Source organism: Macrobrachium nipponense, chromosome 29 (genome assembly GCF_015104395.2).
Source record: "Macrobrachium nipponense isolate FS-2020 chromosome 29, ASM1510439v2, whole genome shotgun sequence".
NCBI lineage: Eukaryota > Metazoa > Arthropoda > Malacostraca > Decapoda > Palaemonidae > Macrobrachium > Macrobrachium nipponense.
The window spans coordinates 649103-664140 of NC_061092.1; the positions used below are offsets into that span (position 1 = coordinate 649103).

General features: G+C 39.3%; 1 protein-coding gene across 3 annotated transcripts in view; it reads left to right on the top strand.

Moving 5' to 3' along the window:
- The window catches only part of LOC135206033 (structural maintenance of chromosomes protein 3-like), a 78877-nt gene that overhangs the window by 32861 nt on the left and 30978 nt on the right, over nt 1-15038 (top strand). For all 3 annotated transcript variants that reach the window (XM_064237206.1, XM_064237204.1, XM_064237205.1), the window contains exons 2-8: nt 9182-9257; nt 9398-9436; nt 9583-9722; nt 9877-10029; nt 10161-10278; nt 10450-10631; nt 11330-11455. In XM_064237206.1, coding sequence (XP_064093276.1) covers nt 9182-9257; nt 9398-9436; nt 9583-9722; nt 9877-10029; nt 10161-10278; nt 10450-10631; nt 11330-11455 — 834 coding nt within the window. The remainder of the gene's footprint in view (nt 1-9181; nt 9258-9397; nt 9437-9582; nt 9723-9876; nt 10030-10160; nt 10279-10449; nt 10632-11329; nt 11456-15038) is intronic.

A 15038-nucleotide genomic window follows, 5' to 3' on the forward strand; every position in this document is an offset into this window, starting at 1 on the left:
AAGTTCACAGTGGTGGCAGATGCTTACCTACAGCACGAGTTCGTGACCCTCCTCGGGGGGAAGGGGGGGGAGGAAGGCCATCGCCGCAAGGCGATGGCTGCTCCTACTCTTCTCCATCTGCTAGTTCCATTGGGAAGGCGAGCGAGTATCCAATTCCTCCCCCATTCCCTCTTTCCTTACGGCTACGAGGGAAATGGAGGGATCCTACAGATTTCTCTGTAGGATCCCACGTTGGGGACTGCGCTACCGGGGGACCTTCGGGTCCTACCTGACGTAGGTCCCGGTCGTTGAGGAGGGATCCTGCCCCATTCTCGATTTCTACGGGAATCGAGAGGACCACCAGCCGATATCGTTTGACGAATTAGGTGGGGGTTTCGCAGAGTGCTTAGAATTCTACGGAATTTCTAGCGCATTCAGAGTGTTTGAGTTGTTTACGATCTCCAAACACTTAGGCGAGACCACGGTCCAAAGTGAGCGAGACGAGAATCCCCCGATAATTGTTACCACGATAATCGGGAACCTCGCTATGCTCGAATTCCTGGAATTTCTAGCATTGGGAAGAAGACTGCTGCTGAAAGAAGACTATCTCACAGTAGGCGACCAACCTGGAATAGAGAAGAACGGACGGGAACATCCAGTTTGGCTTGAACTATCGTCTTAGTTATTCTGTTCGCCATTGAAGCTTTCCTTCGAGGAAAACTTCTCCTTCACTCTCTTTGATAGAGATCGAAGGTGGTCGATCTCCAATCCTTATTTTGTTTTCTTGAAGGAAAGAATTTAGGATGGAGATCGTTGTTCAGAATCCTACAAATATACTACGTATATTAACCTCGCGACATGATTCTGCTAAGCAGTTGAATTGTCCGAGGGGTAGGCGCATATCCTAGTTACTCTACGGATTGCGACATAGACGAGGAGTATTCTAATTGAACTGCAACTTGGGGTTGCCTGCAACCTCCCAGGAGTTTCCAGTTTCAATTTTATATACTTATGGTGTTGTCACGACAACACCATTTCAGCTTTTGTATTTACCGAAATTCGTTTCGCCCAAATATAATTGCTCGAGCATATCTTTTTATGCTCGGTGGTTCTAGCCGAACGCATTCCTTCGTGGAAAGGATTACTTGGCAACTCAGGATGACGAGTCAGCAACAGCTACTGCGTATTGAATTGCCCGAGGCATTTCAGTACCAGTTGCCGCCTGGAGATGCACGCTTGGTTATGTCTTTCTCCCCTGCTTTGATTGAATACCAACCGTATCTCTGCCCAACAATCACGGACTTAAGTCTCTGATTAACTTGGATTCTCGCATACATGAATGACCATCTACTGCTGTGACGCTCTAATTCATCGCCTTCAGTATTGCGAGAATTTACAACAGAGATATCTCTTCGACTTTCATCTTTCTGTTTACCGCACGGTAACAGAATTCTGTAATAGTCTCTTGCTTCATCGCGCTGCGATAATGCGAATGATTTTTGCGGAATCTGAGTTTGTCCTCAAAATATCTTATTCATAGGTGTGCAATTATTCATTGTTCACCCCAGATTAGCAGATGTATTGAAAGACATTGCCTACTCCCACACCTGCCAGCTCTACTTCAAACGTTCAGCCCATGAGAAGCAGTTCTTCAGGCGGCTCTCCGCTGTGTTTCATTGCAACTACGACTTCTCACCGGACAGCAATGAAATAGCGGTTAGCGTTTTCAGTCATTTGTAAGCACAGGTTATGAATCTTGAGAATCCTTCTCTCGGTTCGTCTGTGAAGACGTAGGTTGCATTCAATGCCTACCTTCATCTTCAACGGCACATAGTGTTGTTTCTCCTTAGCTAAGATTCAACAACTATGAGAATGTCTTGCCTTCAGGGACCTCGGTCTCTAGAAGGCAATTGACTTTCGCCTGTTGGGCACATGCCTTAAGAGAATAATCACCTCACCGTCCGGCATAGGTGACAAACAAATACACTTATTTGTTTGGTCTCTAGGCATAACCCTTTAAAGGGCGAAAGTCACGTGACTTACTCGGATGCTTGAACAACTTGCCTCCTACCGAACGCAGTCAGTCGGCAGCTGTCAGAGCGCCCGAGTCAGTTACGAACTACGCTGTTGACTTAGTTCGGTTGTTACAGAGCAATCAGTACTTCGTCTTAATAGGTTGTCACAGTACCCATACCATCGACACCCACCATGGAGTGTTGGTGTCCTATCCACTACCGAGAACTTCGCTGCATGGGGATAGGAGGATGCGAGACTCTTCGTTGCAGACGGACAGACCAGTATGGGTACTGGACATCACCAAAGTCGAGAAGAGGGATAGGTCATGCGACTATTCCCTTCTTTTCCTCTGAGGAAACTGCATGACTTCTCCTGCGAAGTCAAGCATCCAGGGGATGGGGATCCGTGACGCTCGATTTCGTACCGAACTTCGCAGCGAAGACTCAGAATCCTTCGGTCCCTGACGATCGGTTCAAGTCGTTCACAATCCCCTCCCTAATGGACTTCACCGCCTTCGATGCGAAGGAGATGCTGCTTTGTCCGCAAGAACTTCTCCGTGGCGCAGGTACTGAAGGCAGGGGTCTGGTCCAACCAGACCACATGCACCTCCTACCTTCGGGATATTACCCACAGGTCCTTGGATCTTTTTCCTTTGGACCCGTGGTGGCTGCTCAACACGTTGTGTAGCGAACCCAGACCCTCGCAGGCTGAACAGCATCGAGTCCTGGTGTGACCGTAAGAAAGGATAAGTGAATGAGAGTGTGACTGGCTCCTCTTCCCATCTTTTTCTTCCCCTCTACCTGTGGGTAGAGGGACACGGTCGTCACCCTGCTGGATAAGGACAAGATGCAGGTGAGCTTTACTCAACAGAGCCCATCCTATCCCTTTTCACTAGGATAGGAGCGTAATATCCACCACTTCCTCCAAACAAGGGGGGAGGAAGTGGATGCCAGCTTGAGACAACCCATAATTTTATGATTGTCTATTGCAAACAGGAACAAGTTCTTGCTTGCTGGTACGAAGAGATACGCTTGCCTCTCTCTTAGTACTTGGCCCAGAGGCCTGACCATTGATCCTGCGGTGCACACCCCGATCAATCGGACAGAGGCTTGGATCCCTCCCTCGCTATTACGACCAGGGAGGTATTCCAGGGATGGACGAACAACAGTCTGTTCATCAAAAGACTCAGATTCCTCCCACCAAGAAGTGAGTCTTCCTATTGTTAAAGGACCGATGGATTGTATTACGTATCGGAACAAATGACAATTTGTCGAAAATTGCATTTTTCCTAACTATACAAACCTGAGGTCCTTTACATATAGCCCCTCCTCATGCCACCCCTCACTCTGCGTATTTTGCATGGGCCAAAAGCAAAAGTGATTTGTTTACCTCCCAGTCGCGCGTCAGACAAGCAGTTAACTACCGTTCTCCCCTTGTTCGAAGCTTATGACCGTTCCAGCTGCCGCTAGCTACTTCCTATTGTTAAAGGACCTCAGGTTTGTATAGTTAGGAAAAATGCAATTTTCGACAAATTGTCATATTTTATTGTTGTATTCTACATAAAAATGCGCACATTTTCATATATAATACTTCATGTAACGGCTAATTTACAATGGTACAAAAATTATGTCAAAGTGACGAAATAATTTCAGAGATGTGTCACAGATACTTTTTAGTGCGGAAAGAAAGAAATTCGCGCTTCCGCGCCTGTGTAACGATTGTAAACAAAACAACACCTAGATCCGTGAACTCCCAACATCCCCCAAGGCGCGTGATTCAAAAGTTTTAGGCTGGTAGGCCTATAAGTATTTTTCCGCGAATTTAAAAAAAAACTTTTGTAAGTCGACGTAAAATACATCCAGTCGGCACACGGGAGACAAAAAATGTCGACGTAAAATACGTCCAGTCGGCGTAAGAGGGTTAATTGTTTACTTTACTCCTTATTCAGTTTAACTTTACTTTGTTACTACAAAATGTTTGTTTAACGTCTGTTATTCCTTTTTTGCAACCAAACTAACCACAAAATATTACAAATATTTCTAAAGTAGATACGAGCAGACGGCAAAATGACTCATCGTTGCCAATTTAGTGGAGCTTCACACATATGCTGATGCATTTACAAACTTTCCATGAATTCTAGTTGTCATAGTAATGCAATAATGGTAAAACTGCTCTAATCTGTATATATATTACAAATAGTTACACTAATTTCACTCATTTCCCCGGTTTTGTGTACTAAGTCTTATACCCAGTTTGGAGGGTAAACACACCAATTGGCAACACTGATAAACAATAGAAGAGCGCGAATAACGCCGATAAACAGTAGAAGAGCGCGAATAACGCCGATAAACAATAGAAGAGCGCGAACAATGCCATAGGTACTGTTCACAGCAAAACTGTTGATATTTGAGTCAGGAATCTATTTACTTTTTCAACAACAAACATTTTCAAATTAATAATCGTGAATATGTGAAAAATTTATGCAATTCATGACCTTATACTGCCGTTTAACTATTTATTTAGATAATTATCTGGTGCATGCTTCTTTTTCTACCAAAAAATCGTAGTTTCCTTGGATAAGTCGTGGTTGGAAGTCATTGTTTACGATTTGTGTGAAGATAGTGCCCGAGCGTCTATGGGTACAAGTGGTGTGCGGATTTAGCACATGGAATGGGAAGTTTATTGACACAAGTGACTCCGCAAACATAGAGGTGGCGTCAATCTTCTAAATATTCAGAGTTGTAAGTAAATATTTCGAAAGCGTCATGGAGGTATGTGTGCTCTGCGTAGAGCCAGACTTTCATTAACCTCTGTTTAATCTCAAAATATGACCTTAATTTCTAACTTTGGAGAAAATACTTACTTCGAAAGGATAGTAGAGGTCTCAAGCTGTTGCTCTCACCCCCAACAACTCGTGACTGATGCCCATCTCTGGTGTCAGGAAGTTTTAAAGTACTTTTTCGGAGGGTGGATTCACACGCAGTGGAAACTGGATTTGCTAGTTTAGTCTGTTGTTCCCCCAATATTACTATTTTGACTTTTATTTTTAATAAATGTAACCTTTAATGTTTGCATGCTAGGAATGGCAAAATTTCATCGTTGCCAATTTAGTGGAGCTTCACATATGTCGATGCATTTACAAACTGTTTCCATGAATTCTAGTTGTCATATTATTACAATAATGATAAAATAGCTATAATATGTATATTTACTACAATTAGATATGCTAACTTCATTTATTTCCACGGTTTTGTGTAAGGCATACCCAGTTTGGAGGATAAATAGATACCAATTGGCAACACTGATTTAAAAAATAGGAGAGCGAGAACAAAACCCTAGCTTACTGCTCAAAAACCGTTGACATTTGTTTCAGGAATCTAGAAAACTTTTTCAACAACGAATATTTTCAAATTGATTATCATGAATACGTAATAAATTGATGTAATTTATACCGTACACTGATGTTTAACTATTTATTTCAAAATTATCTAGCACACACTTCATGTGAAAACAGACAAGTGTCCCAGGGAGGGAGGCGATTGCTTCACACTATGGTGGTAATACAGCAGTCAAACATCTTCACATATCCAAACTGTAAATAATAAAGATGTGAGCATTAAGATTATAACAATTACATGAATAGCTGATAACAATCTGCTTGAATAACTGGGAAACTTTTCAGACATGTATTGTGTACATATTCAAGTCACCATTTTCTGCAAGAAAGTTGAGTATGACAGTTCATCTACAATTGGGTATGACAGTCAAGATGTCATGACTGAAATAAAGGTCCTATTTCCAAAATTATTACTTAGAACACCATTATACTATACAAAACTTACAGAATTTATGTAATATACATTACACTGTATATAATGTATATTACACTGTAATATACCTACATTAATAAAAAAAAAAAAAAAATGAAAACGTGACAAATACATCCATCATACCTAATGTTCAGAGGAAAACTGTTGAAGTTTTTGTCAGGAATCTAGTTACTTTTACAACAACAAATATTTCAAATGAATTATCATTGATATGTAATAAACTTATGCCATTCATAACCTTATTCTGGTGCTCAACTAATTATTTAAATGTTATACTGTGTTTGCCATTCATAACCTTATTCTGGTGCTCAACTAATTATTTAAATGTTATCTACTGCACTCTTCTTCCCTAAAATTCACCAAGTTTCCTTGGCCTCAACTTTGAACGACATCATCGTTCAAGTTGTAAAGAAAGTGTACCAGCATCTATGGGTACAAATGGTTTGTGGATTAGCACAGGAAATGGGAAGTTTGTTCACACAAGTGACTTCACAAACATAGAGATGGCGCAATGGAAGTTTGTTTACACAAGTGACTTCTCAAACATAGAGATGGTGCAATGGAAGTTTGTTTACACAAGTGACTTCACAAACAGAGATGGCACAATGGAAGTTTGTTTACACAAGTGACTTCTCAAACATAGAGATGGCGCAATGGAAGTTTGTTTACACAAGTGACTTCTCAAACATAGAGATGGCGCAATGGAAGTTTGTTTTACACAAGTGACTTCACAAACATAGAGATGGCGCAATGGAAGTTTGTTTACACAAGTGACTTCTCAAACATAGAGATGGCGCTCACATTGCCAGATCTCACAAGATTCCTTGCTTTTCATCTGCGATTTAATCGGATCCAGCTAGGCGCTCAGAATTATCCTATTGTTAAGACCTCAGGTTTGTTGCTATGAAAAATATAAATTGTCTTAGAAAATTTGTCATTTTGGGAAGGTGGTTGCCAGGTGGCTATTCTATTGTTTATCCTAGATAATGTAAAAACAAACAAGACAGTAAATATAAATATTTATAAACAAAAACTCCAAGGAAAGGGTGGAAATATCCCAGTCAGCGACTGGTGGGAATCAGGCTGTGGTAGTGTTCTTCAGGCAAAACAAAAAGTAAATTTAAAAATTATTAACCCATACCTAATTTCATGAGAGGTTTCTCATTTCAATGTAAATTGACTGTTACTGGTGCATTTTTGGAAGAGGTCTTCCATCCGCCATTGATATACAGCTAGTAGTTGTCGACTTTCGACCTATGCAAGTTACGACTGATCGACTTCACAACCACCCACAACTACAATGACGGGGAAGCAACATGAGCAAAAAACGGTGGTGTCCAGCTGAACGTACAACAGTTTTTCCCCAGCTCCCGCCTCTCCACACGCAGCTCACTTTTCAAGCTGCTAATGACTTATCGTGCATCGGCAACAAGAATATAACTGCAGTTAACTTATGCCATCAAATACAACTGTAGATAAAATTGAGTGAATCATATTAATCAAAACTTCATGTCTTGAAAGAAGACATTTTACTGTTGTTTTCACGCTGATGAAAGATAAGTAACATAACGTTCAAGCTCGTACTACGATGAAATCAAGTAAAATAGCTAACTTAATCACGTAATATTTTTACACAATAACCACCCACAATGCAATCTATTAACAAAAACAAATTATTTAGTTCACGAGATGTACTAAATTCATATTTCGGCTTAAAAACACGTCTTATAATGACTAATTACTTTGTCTCATATATGTAAAATCTAAATATTTTATGCTAACTAGAAGCAAGGCAGTTACCTCCGAATTGAGGTAAATACGGCAAAATAAACTCATATTTGCCATCAGCTGATATTGACCGCTTTGTTAGTATTTTATTTTATAATAATATGAGAATACATACAATAATATTGGATACAGTAATGCATAACTTTTTAAAAGATTCACAGAAAAGATGTTGGTTCCTGATATATAATCAGAATGCACTGAACCTCCAGAATTAGCTTATATTAATGAATTACTAAATTATATTGTATATGTAGTATGTAGTAGTATACTGTAGGCTAGGCTACTGTATTCGTATGTATACGATATATGTACCTTATCATCATTATCGTATACGGAAGGTTAACTTGTTAATGTTATTCAATTTCTCTTTGTACTGAATTATCTTAAGCCAATGTGCATTGAACCTAGAGAATTAGCTGAAATTAATAATTACTATGCCATACATGTATAAAATATACTGTGTAGTATAGGCTAGGCTACCTTATATGTGAAGATGGCGCTGATTAGCCTAGTATAGGCTAGGCTAGTATAATATTCTTACGGTAAACTAACATGGGCAGACTTACGTCCAAATCATCTTAAGACCGGGTGGTCGCAAGTCGACAACTAGCTGTAATTGGTTGATATCGTCGGTTCTAATTTTAATTTTGTGTCAGTGATGGAAATAGGTTGGATTAAATTATTTAGTATACTATACATGATAGCCTAATTGAATTGTATTGGATTTAATCGAAAATGGCGACTGACATCACTGACGGTGAATATTACATAACTAATTGAGAACGGCAGTAATAAATTCCTATGCAATTCATTTAAGAATATTTCTGTAGGGGAACTTTTTTTTTTATAAACTAGATATAAACTTAAAAGACCTGTCAGTTCATTTTTTCTGGTCGCCTATAAAGCTGAATAGTAGTAGATATTGCTAATAAATAGTGTATAGCCTTTTCAGTGGCATCATTGCCTTTTATAGTCTTAGTGATACCCAGGATTGATTTCATAAGTAAATGTGATGTGAAGTTTGTGTATTCTTCTGTGGCAATGCAACTGTGTCGGTTGCCCCTTGACTGTTGCCGTCTTTTGCTGCACATTATTCTCAGTTCAATTCTTGGCCATTCCATTGAGGTGTGAGAGATGTGCATTTCTGGTGATAGAAGTTCACTCTCGACATCGTTTGGAAGTCACGTAAAGCCATTGGTCCCGTTGCTGAATAACCACTGGTTCCGTGCAACATAAAAATACTATACAAACAATCTTATACCTTGTGATGGCTGTAATCTAGGCTTTTGTATGTGCTTTTTGTCTATCCCATGATTGCCTCTCCAGTAACCCTACCTTTTCTAGCCTGATTTAGGAAGCTGTGCCCTGACGTGGGCCTTTTTTTTTAAAATTATTGTGCATTCATTCACAGGCAGAGTATTTACTTATACTATATGCAGACTGTAAAGTGCATAGTAAGTAGTTTGTCATTTAAAACAATTTATAAATACTTCTAAAGTTCAATATTTACCAGTGCTATAATGTTGTAGCTGTTCGGAGTCTAATCTAGAGGTCTCTTTGTCTTACAGATTATTATTCAGGGATTCAAGAGTTACAGAGAACAAACAGTTATAGAACCTTTTGATCCTCGCCATAATGTTGTGGGTGAGTAGAATAGTTCACAAATTGTTTTACATGTACACCAGTATTGAAGTTTTAAGTTTTTTGAATGGTGCTTATATTTGCATCTGAAGAAATTTTTGTATGCTTGTATATCAAACTACAATAATAATGTTTCTTTTCAGTTGGTAGGAATGGATCTGGGAAGAGTAACTTCTTTTATGGTAAGTTCTTTTATTCATCAAGTTAACCATTAATGTGAATATTGAGCTTCATATTTTTGGGTAACTGAACCCCAGCAGGGGTAGGATAGGATTTAAATGGGCTAGATTTTAACAAGTTTTTTATAATAATTTGTGTTGGATTTCAGCAATTCAGTTTGTGTTGAGTGATGAGTTCTCTCACCTACGAGCTGAGCAACGCCAGGCCCTACTCCATGAGGGTACTGGACCAAGAGTTATCTCTGCATTTGTGGAGATCATTTTTGATAATGTTGATGGCAGAATACCAGTAAGTGTTTTAAAAGCTTATCTTGAATTTATGCAAAATTTTTGCTTGCCCTCTCATATGCTTTGTCAGACAAACATTGAAATTATTTTGTGGATTTTTTTTCCTTCAATTTAAATACTGGATACAATTTTACTAATTCTATTGAAACTTGCAGATTGACAAAAATGAGGTCTGCCTTCGTCGAGTTATCGGTGCGAAAAAGGACCAATACTTCCTTAATAGGAAGGCAGTTACCAAACTTGATGTGATGAATCTTTTAGAGTCTGCAGGATTTTCTCGATCAAATCCCTATTACATTGTCAAACAGGTATGATAGTAATTTTGAGTAGTGGTAAATGTTTAACATAGATGACGTGAAAGATCTTATTTTGCGTGATAATGGGTGAAGGAGTGCTATTTCCTTTGGAGATGTTTAGTAATGCAATTTTAATTTCACAGGGTAAAATTAATCAAATGGCAACTGCCCCAGATTCCCAGAGGCTTAAACTTTTGAGAGAGGTTGCTGGAACTCGTGTTTATGATGAAAGAAGAGAAGAGTCAAAAGTAATCTTGAAAGGTAAATCTATTTGCTGATTAATTCTGTGACATATCCTCAGTTTGAAAGAACAGTTAACTAAAAAAAATTTGGTTATTAATAATACAGTATTACTAGTTCAAAATTTAATCTTAGATTTAAGTTTGTGATTAGAAACTTAGAATACTTGCCAATCAAGAATTTCCATTGTAGAAACGGAAAGTAAAAGAGAGAAGATTGAGGAATTTTTAAGAACTATAGAAGATAGACTGCAGACTCTAGAGGAAGAAAAAGAAGAGCTTAAAGAATATCAGAAGTATGACAAGATGAGGAGGGCATTGGAATACACAATTCATGACCGGGAACTGAAAGAAACAAGGAAGAAACTTGAGGACGTAAGTTTATAATTTCCAAATTTTTTGTGGGTTTGTTACAATGAAATTTCTGTATAGTAAAAAAAAAAAAAATTTTTTTTTTTTAAATCTATTGACTTTATCCTGAATTCTGGATGAGCTGGATATTTTCATCCTGTCCATCATAGAGCCAGAATTGTAATAAGTAATAACATTACCCACTCTTTTGTCATTTTAAAGGGGAAAAAACATAGATTGCTTTATTTTCAAACAAATAAGGACAAGAATAAAATCCTGTCAGATGTGGATGATACTATAAAATTATTTCATTACAGCATATCCTTACTGATATGCAGTAATTACTGGACATGATTGAGTGGTGTTTAGTAGTGTGATATCCAGGAGTTATGTAGCTTCAAAATGGGTTAGTCGGGAAGTATAGTGGTATTTTCATGACATCTCTCTGGCATGAACATTGTTGTGATGATTTGTGAAAAGGATGAAGTTACTACTTGCTTTGGTAAAACTTCACAAGTATTTATCATGAAATTAATATCCAAGCAATTTCCTTGGTAAATCTGGGTAATTGTGAAACAGATGACAACCCCCTCCCGCCATTTATCTGGATAAGCTGTTTCATTGTACTTTCATTTTGATGTAGCATGGTTTTGTATTTTACATTGTATCGTGTTTTTCAGATTATTTAGAAACTTCAGTTAATTCTTGTATTCACCATACAGATGGAGAACCAAAGGAAGAACTCTGGTGCTGAGCAGGAGAAACTTAGGCAGCAACTACAGAAAGCTCAAGAATCTATTAAGACATTATCAAAAGAAATGAAAGATGTCAAGTCAAAAGTGTCTCAGGTATGTTGACCATTTTGTTTTATTCAATACACACTGCAATGAAGTTTTATACACTTCCCTTCTCTCAAAGAAAATGTTTCTACTGTCAACTTGCTTTATGGTAGTAGATATGGGTTGACCACATGGTGGTTTGAAAATAATCTTATGCTGGGTTGCTGGCTGTGTTAATTATTTCTGGATTAGTTTTCTGTTTCAGTTATTATATATTTATCTTAATAGTTTTGAAATTCTCAATATTTTTATTTTGATTTTGATAGTTGAGTAAACATTCACTAACATAGAATAATCCTCTATTTGTTTGGATTGAATGGCAACAAAATGGGTGTACAATTTTCAGAAACAATTTATTACAAAGAAAAATTGCAATATCATCCCAAGGAAACCACAACCAATTCCAAGCTTAGGTAACTAAGTAATTTTTATGGCATAGTCGCTGTTTTGTCCTCAAAGGATTAACCCTCCTTGGTGTGTACCAGCATCCCATGGTGACTAGACTTAATATCAAAGAAATATCTTTTAGCCTGGTCTTGTAGTCGGGTATTATGTCATAATGATAAATACTATTGACATGTGATAGAATATAATGGACTCAAAGACAATAGGCATTTTGTCTTGTCTTCAATGAAGTCGTACCCAGTTTCCTACGTCAAAAACTGTAGAAGTGACTATTGCGCATTGGCCATCTTGTTTAATGATTGGGCCGGTTAAAAGACTAAAGAACCATTACTCTTTTGGTCAACACAGACTGAAGTGTACCTAGCCAGTGATCCTCATTTTGAGATATTTCTAGCTCATAATTTTTCTCCAGGAATCATGGAATCCCCAAAATTATAGATGTTAGTGAAAATATTTAGTTTTAAACTTGAACAAAGGTTTGACTGTCCTTTGTTTGGAGAGCACATAGTCGATGTAATACACGATCCTTGCTAGTCCTTTTATGAAAGCAAGAATTGTTGAAGAATTTGTCATTCCTTTTGGAAGTGGCTAAAGAACTAGTCCACAGTGTATTATTGATTAGTTTTGTTCTCTTTTACTGAAGCTAGTGGCTTGACCTTGGACTGGAAATGATATAGTTTTAATTTTGGGAGCTTAAGTTTTTCGTCGCCTGTCAATTTCTTTGTAATGCTCTTTTTAGGACGAAACAGCGACTACACGCAAAAATCAGGTTTTGATGTAGGAAAAACCTATTTTTGTAGTTGCTGTTGAGTCCTCAAAACCCTTCCACTTCCTTGACGAAAAGCCATGGGATTTGGGTAAAGATTCATCCTGCGTTGACCAACAGAATAATGGTTCTTGGTCTTTTAACTGGCCCAATCGTAAAACAAGATGGCTGATGCGCACTAGTCACTACTTATACAATTTTTGACTTGGGAAACTGGGTACAGCTTTTCTGAAGACAAGACAAAATGCCTTCATGTCTTTTGAGTCCATTATACTTTATCACATTTCATAGGGTTTATCATTATGGCATAATACCCAGCTAAAAAATATTTCTTTTATATTAGTCTGGACACCATGGGGTGCAGGCACACACCATGAAGGGTAAATCCTTTGAGGACTCAACAACGGCTACCCAAAATAGGTTTTCCCTACATCAAAACCTGTTTTTATGCATGACACTTACCTGGCAGGTATATATATAGCTGTATTTTCTGAAGTCCGACAGAATTTAAAAAAACTTCCGACACACGCAGTGGTCGGCCAGGTGGTTAGTACCCATTCCCGCCGCTGGGAGGCGGGTATCAGGAACCATTCCCATTTTCTATTCATAAATTTTCTGTCGCCGGTACTGAAAACACCTGTTTTCAGTACCTCCGGCTTAGGATTTTGGAAACTTCATTTGCCGCTAAGTATCCTAATTGTCTTTTAATTTATTTACTTGGATTTGTGGCTAGGCATACGCTATCTTAAATTGATTTGAATTTGATTCATTTTTGCATAAGATATCTGAATCTAGTTAGGCTAGTTTCAGAGGGTGTTGTCTGCAAAGATAGGGTGTGGCTACCGAAAGCTTCGGTAGTTCCGCACTTGGGGGGCGCAATTAATCAGTAAACATGTCTATTTCCGTAAGGAAAAAGTATGATTCGTATGTACGCAATTAATCAGTAAATGTGTCTAATTCCGTAAGGAAAAAGTTTGTTTAGTATGTACGCAATTAATCAATTACGAAAGTCAGGGTAGTGATACTGCTAACCTTCCGGTAGACTTTATTTTGCCTAACGCTGTAGTATGGCCTACGGGTTATGACTATGTCTGCGAGAGGTGATCGCTCTCCTTCATTGTTGTGAAGAGTTCTACTTCTGTTTTTGTTACGCCTAACCCTGTAATGTTGCCTTCGGGCCCTAAAACAGTGTCTGTAGAGGTTATTGCCCTTTCTCTTATACTATTTCGATTCGTAACTTAGAATCGAAAGTGCTTGCTTTAGAGAGCAATAGTGAAGTGGCTAAGTGCAGTGACAGTGCCCCTTGTGTAGTGGAGGGTGCGTCAGATCGGCCTTATAACGCCTCTAGGTCTAGACCTCTGTCGAACTCCCAGAACCAAGGGAGAGGGCATGTCGAAAGCCGAAGGAGGGTTACAGGGAACCCCACCGATCTGGCGTGCCTTCGGCAGTTTTCTGGTGAAATCCCAGACTGCCAAAGTGCGTGCACATGCATGAATCCTGAAGGATTGCTTCTCGTCCTCCGAGGCGTCCTCCCCGCACAAGGGTTGGAGCTCTCGGAAGGACTCGCGCCCTCTAAGAAGCTTTATAGGAGGAGGACGCTTCACGTCCCTTCTCCCTCGTTATGTGTTTCAGTGAGAAGTAAGAAGGCGAAAGTTGCCTGATCACGTGTACTTCTTTCCACCAAGAAATAGGAAAAAGAAGGCAGTTTCTCTCGCTTGTTTTGACGCCTGTCAGGAGCGTGACGCTTTTCTGCACGCTTATTTGGACGATCGGCTTGAACAGGACGCTCGGATGGACGCACTCACCAGTGGACGCCGAGCGCTGCCAGTGGCCGCCACCAGGACGCCGAGCGTCCTCGCCAGTGGACGCCGAGCGCGCACCAGGACGCCGAGCGTCCTCGCCAGTGGACGCCGAGCGCGCACCAGAATGTTTCTGTTGAACTCTTCAAGCTCTTGTTTAAGATTTGAGCCTCAAGAAAGTGAACAGAACTTCGTCTTCGAAACCCAGCAAGACCTCGGGTTTCGTGAATTCAAGAGGTCTCTGTCAATATTATATTGCTTTTCGCAAAGGTGGATGGAGTTAAGGAAAGCTCAAGGGAAGATCTCATTTTCTCTACCTCAGTCAAGACTTTGAGATAAGACAGTTACGGGTTATGTAAAGGCTCGACGTCCTGAACGTCAGGATTTTCGGCAACGTTCAGTAGGATTCTTGCAAAGGCACTCATCAAAAGGACACTCTTCAGGAAAGCGCAAGACAGGACTTCCTTTGCCATACTGCCAATAAATTTAAAGCTTTTTAGACCATCTGAAAGGGTTTTTCAGATGATAGATTTTGTTAGTTTCTAGTCGAGACTTCCATGCCGATTGAGCATCGTCGTTCTACCTACCGTAAGCCCAGTCTCTTAACAGGATTCTTGTCCCT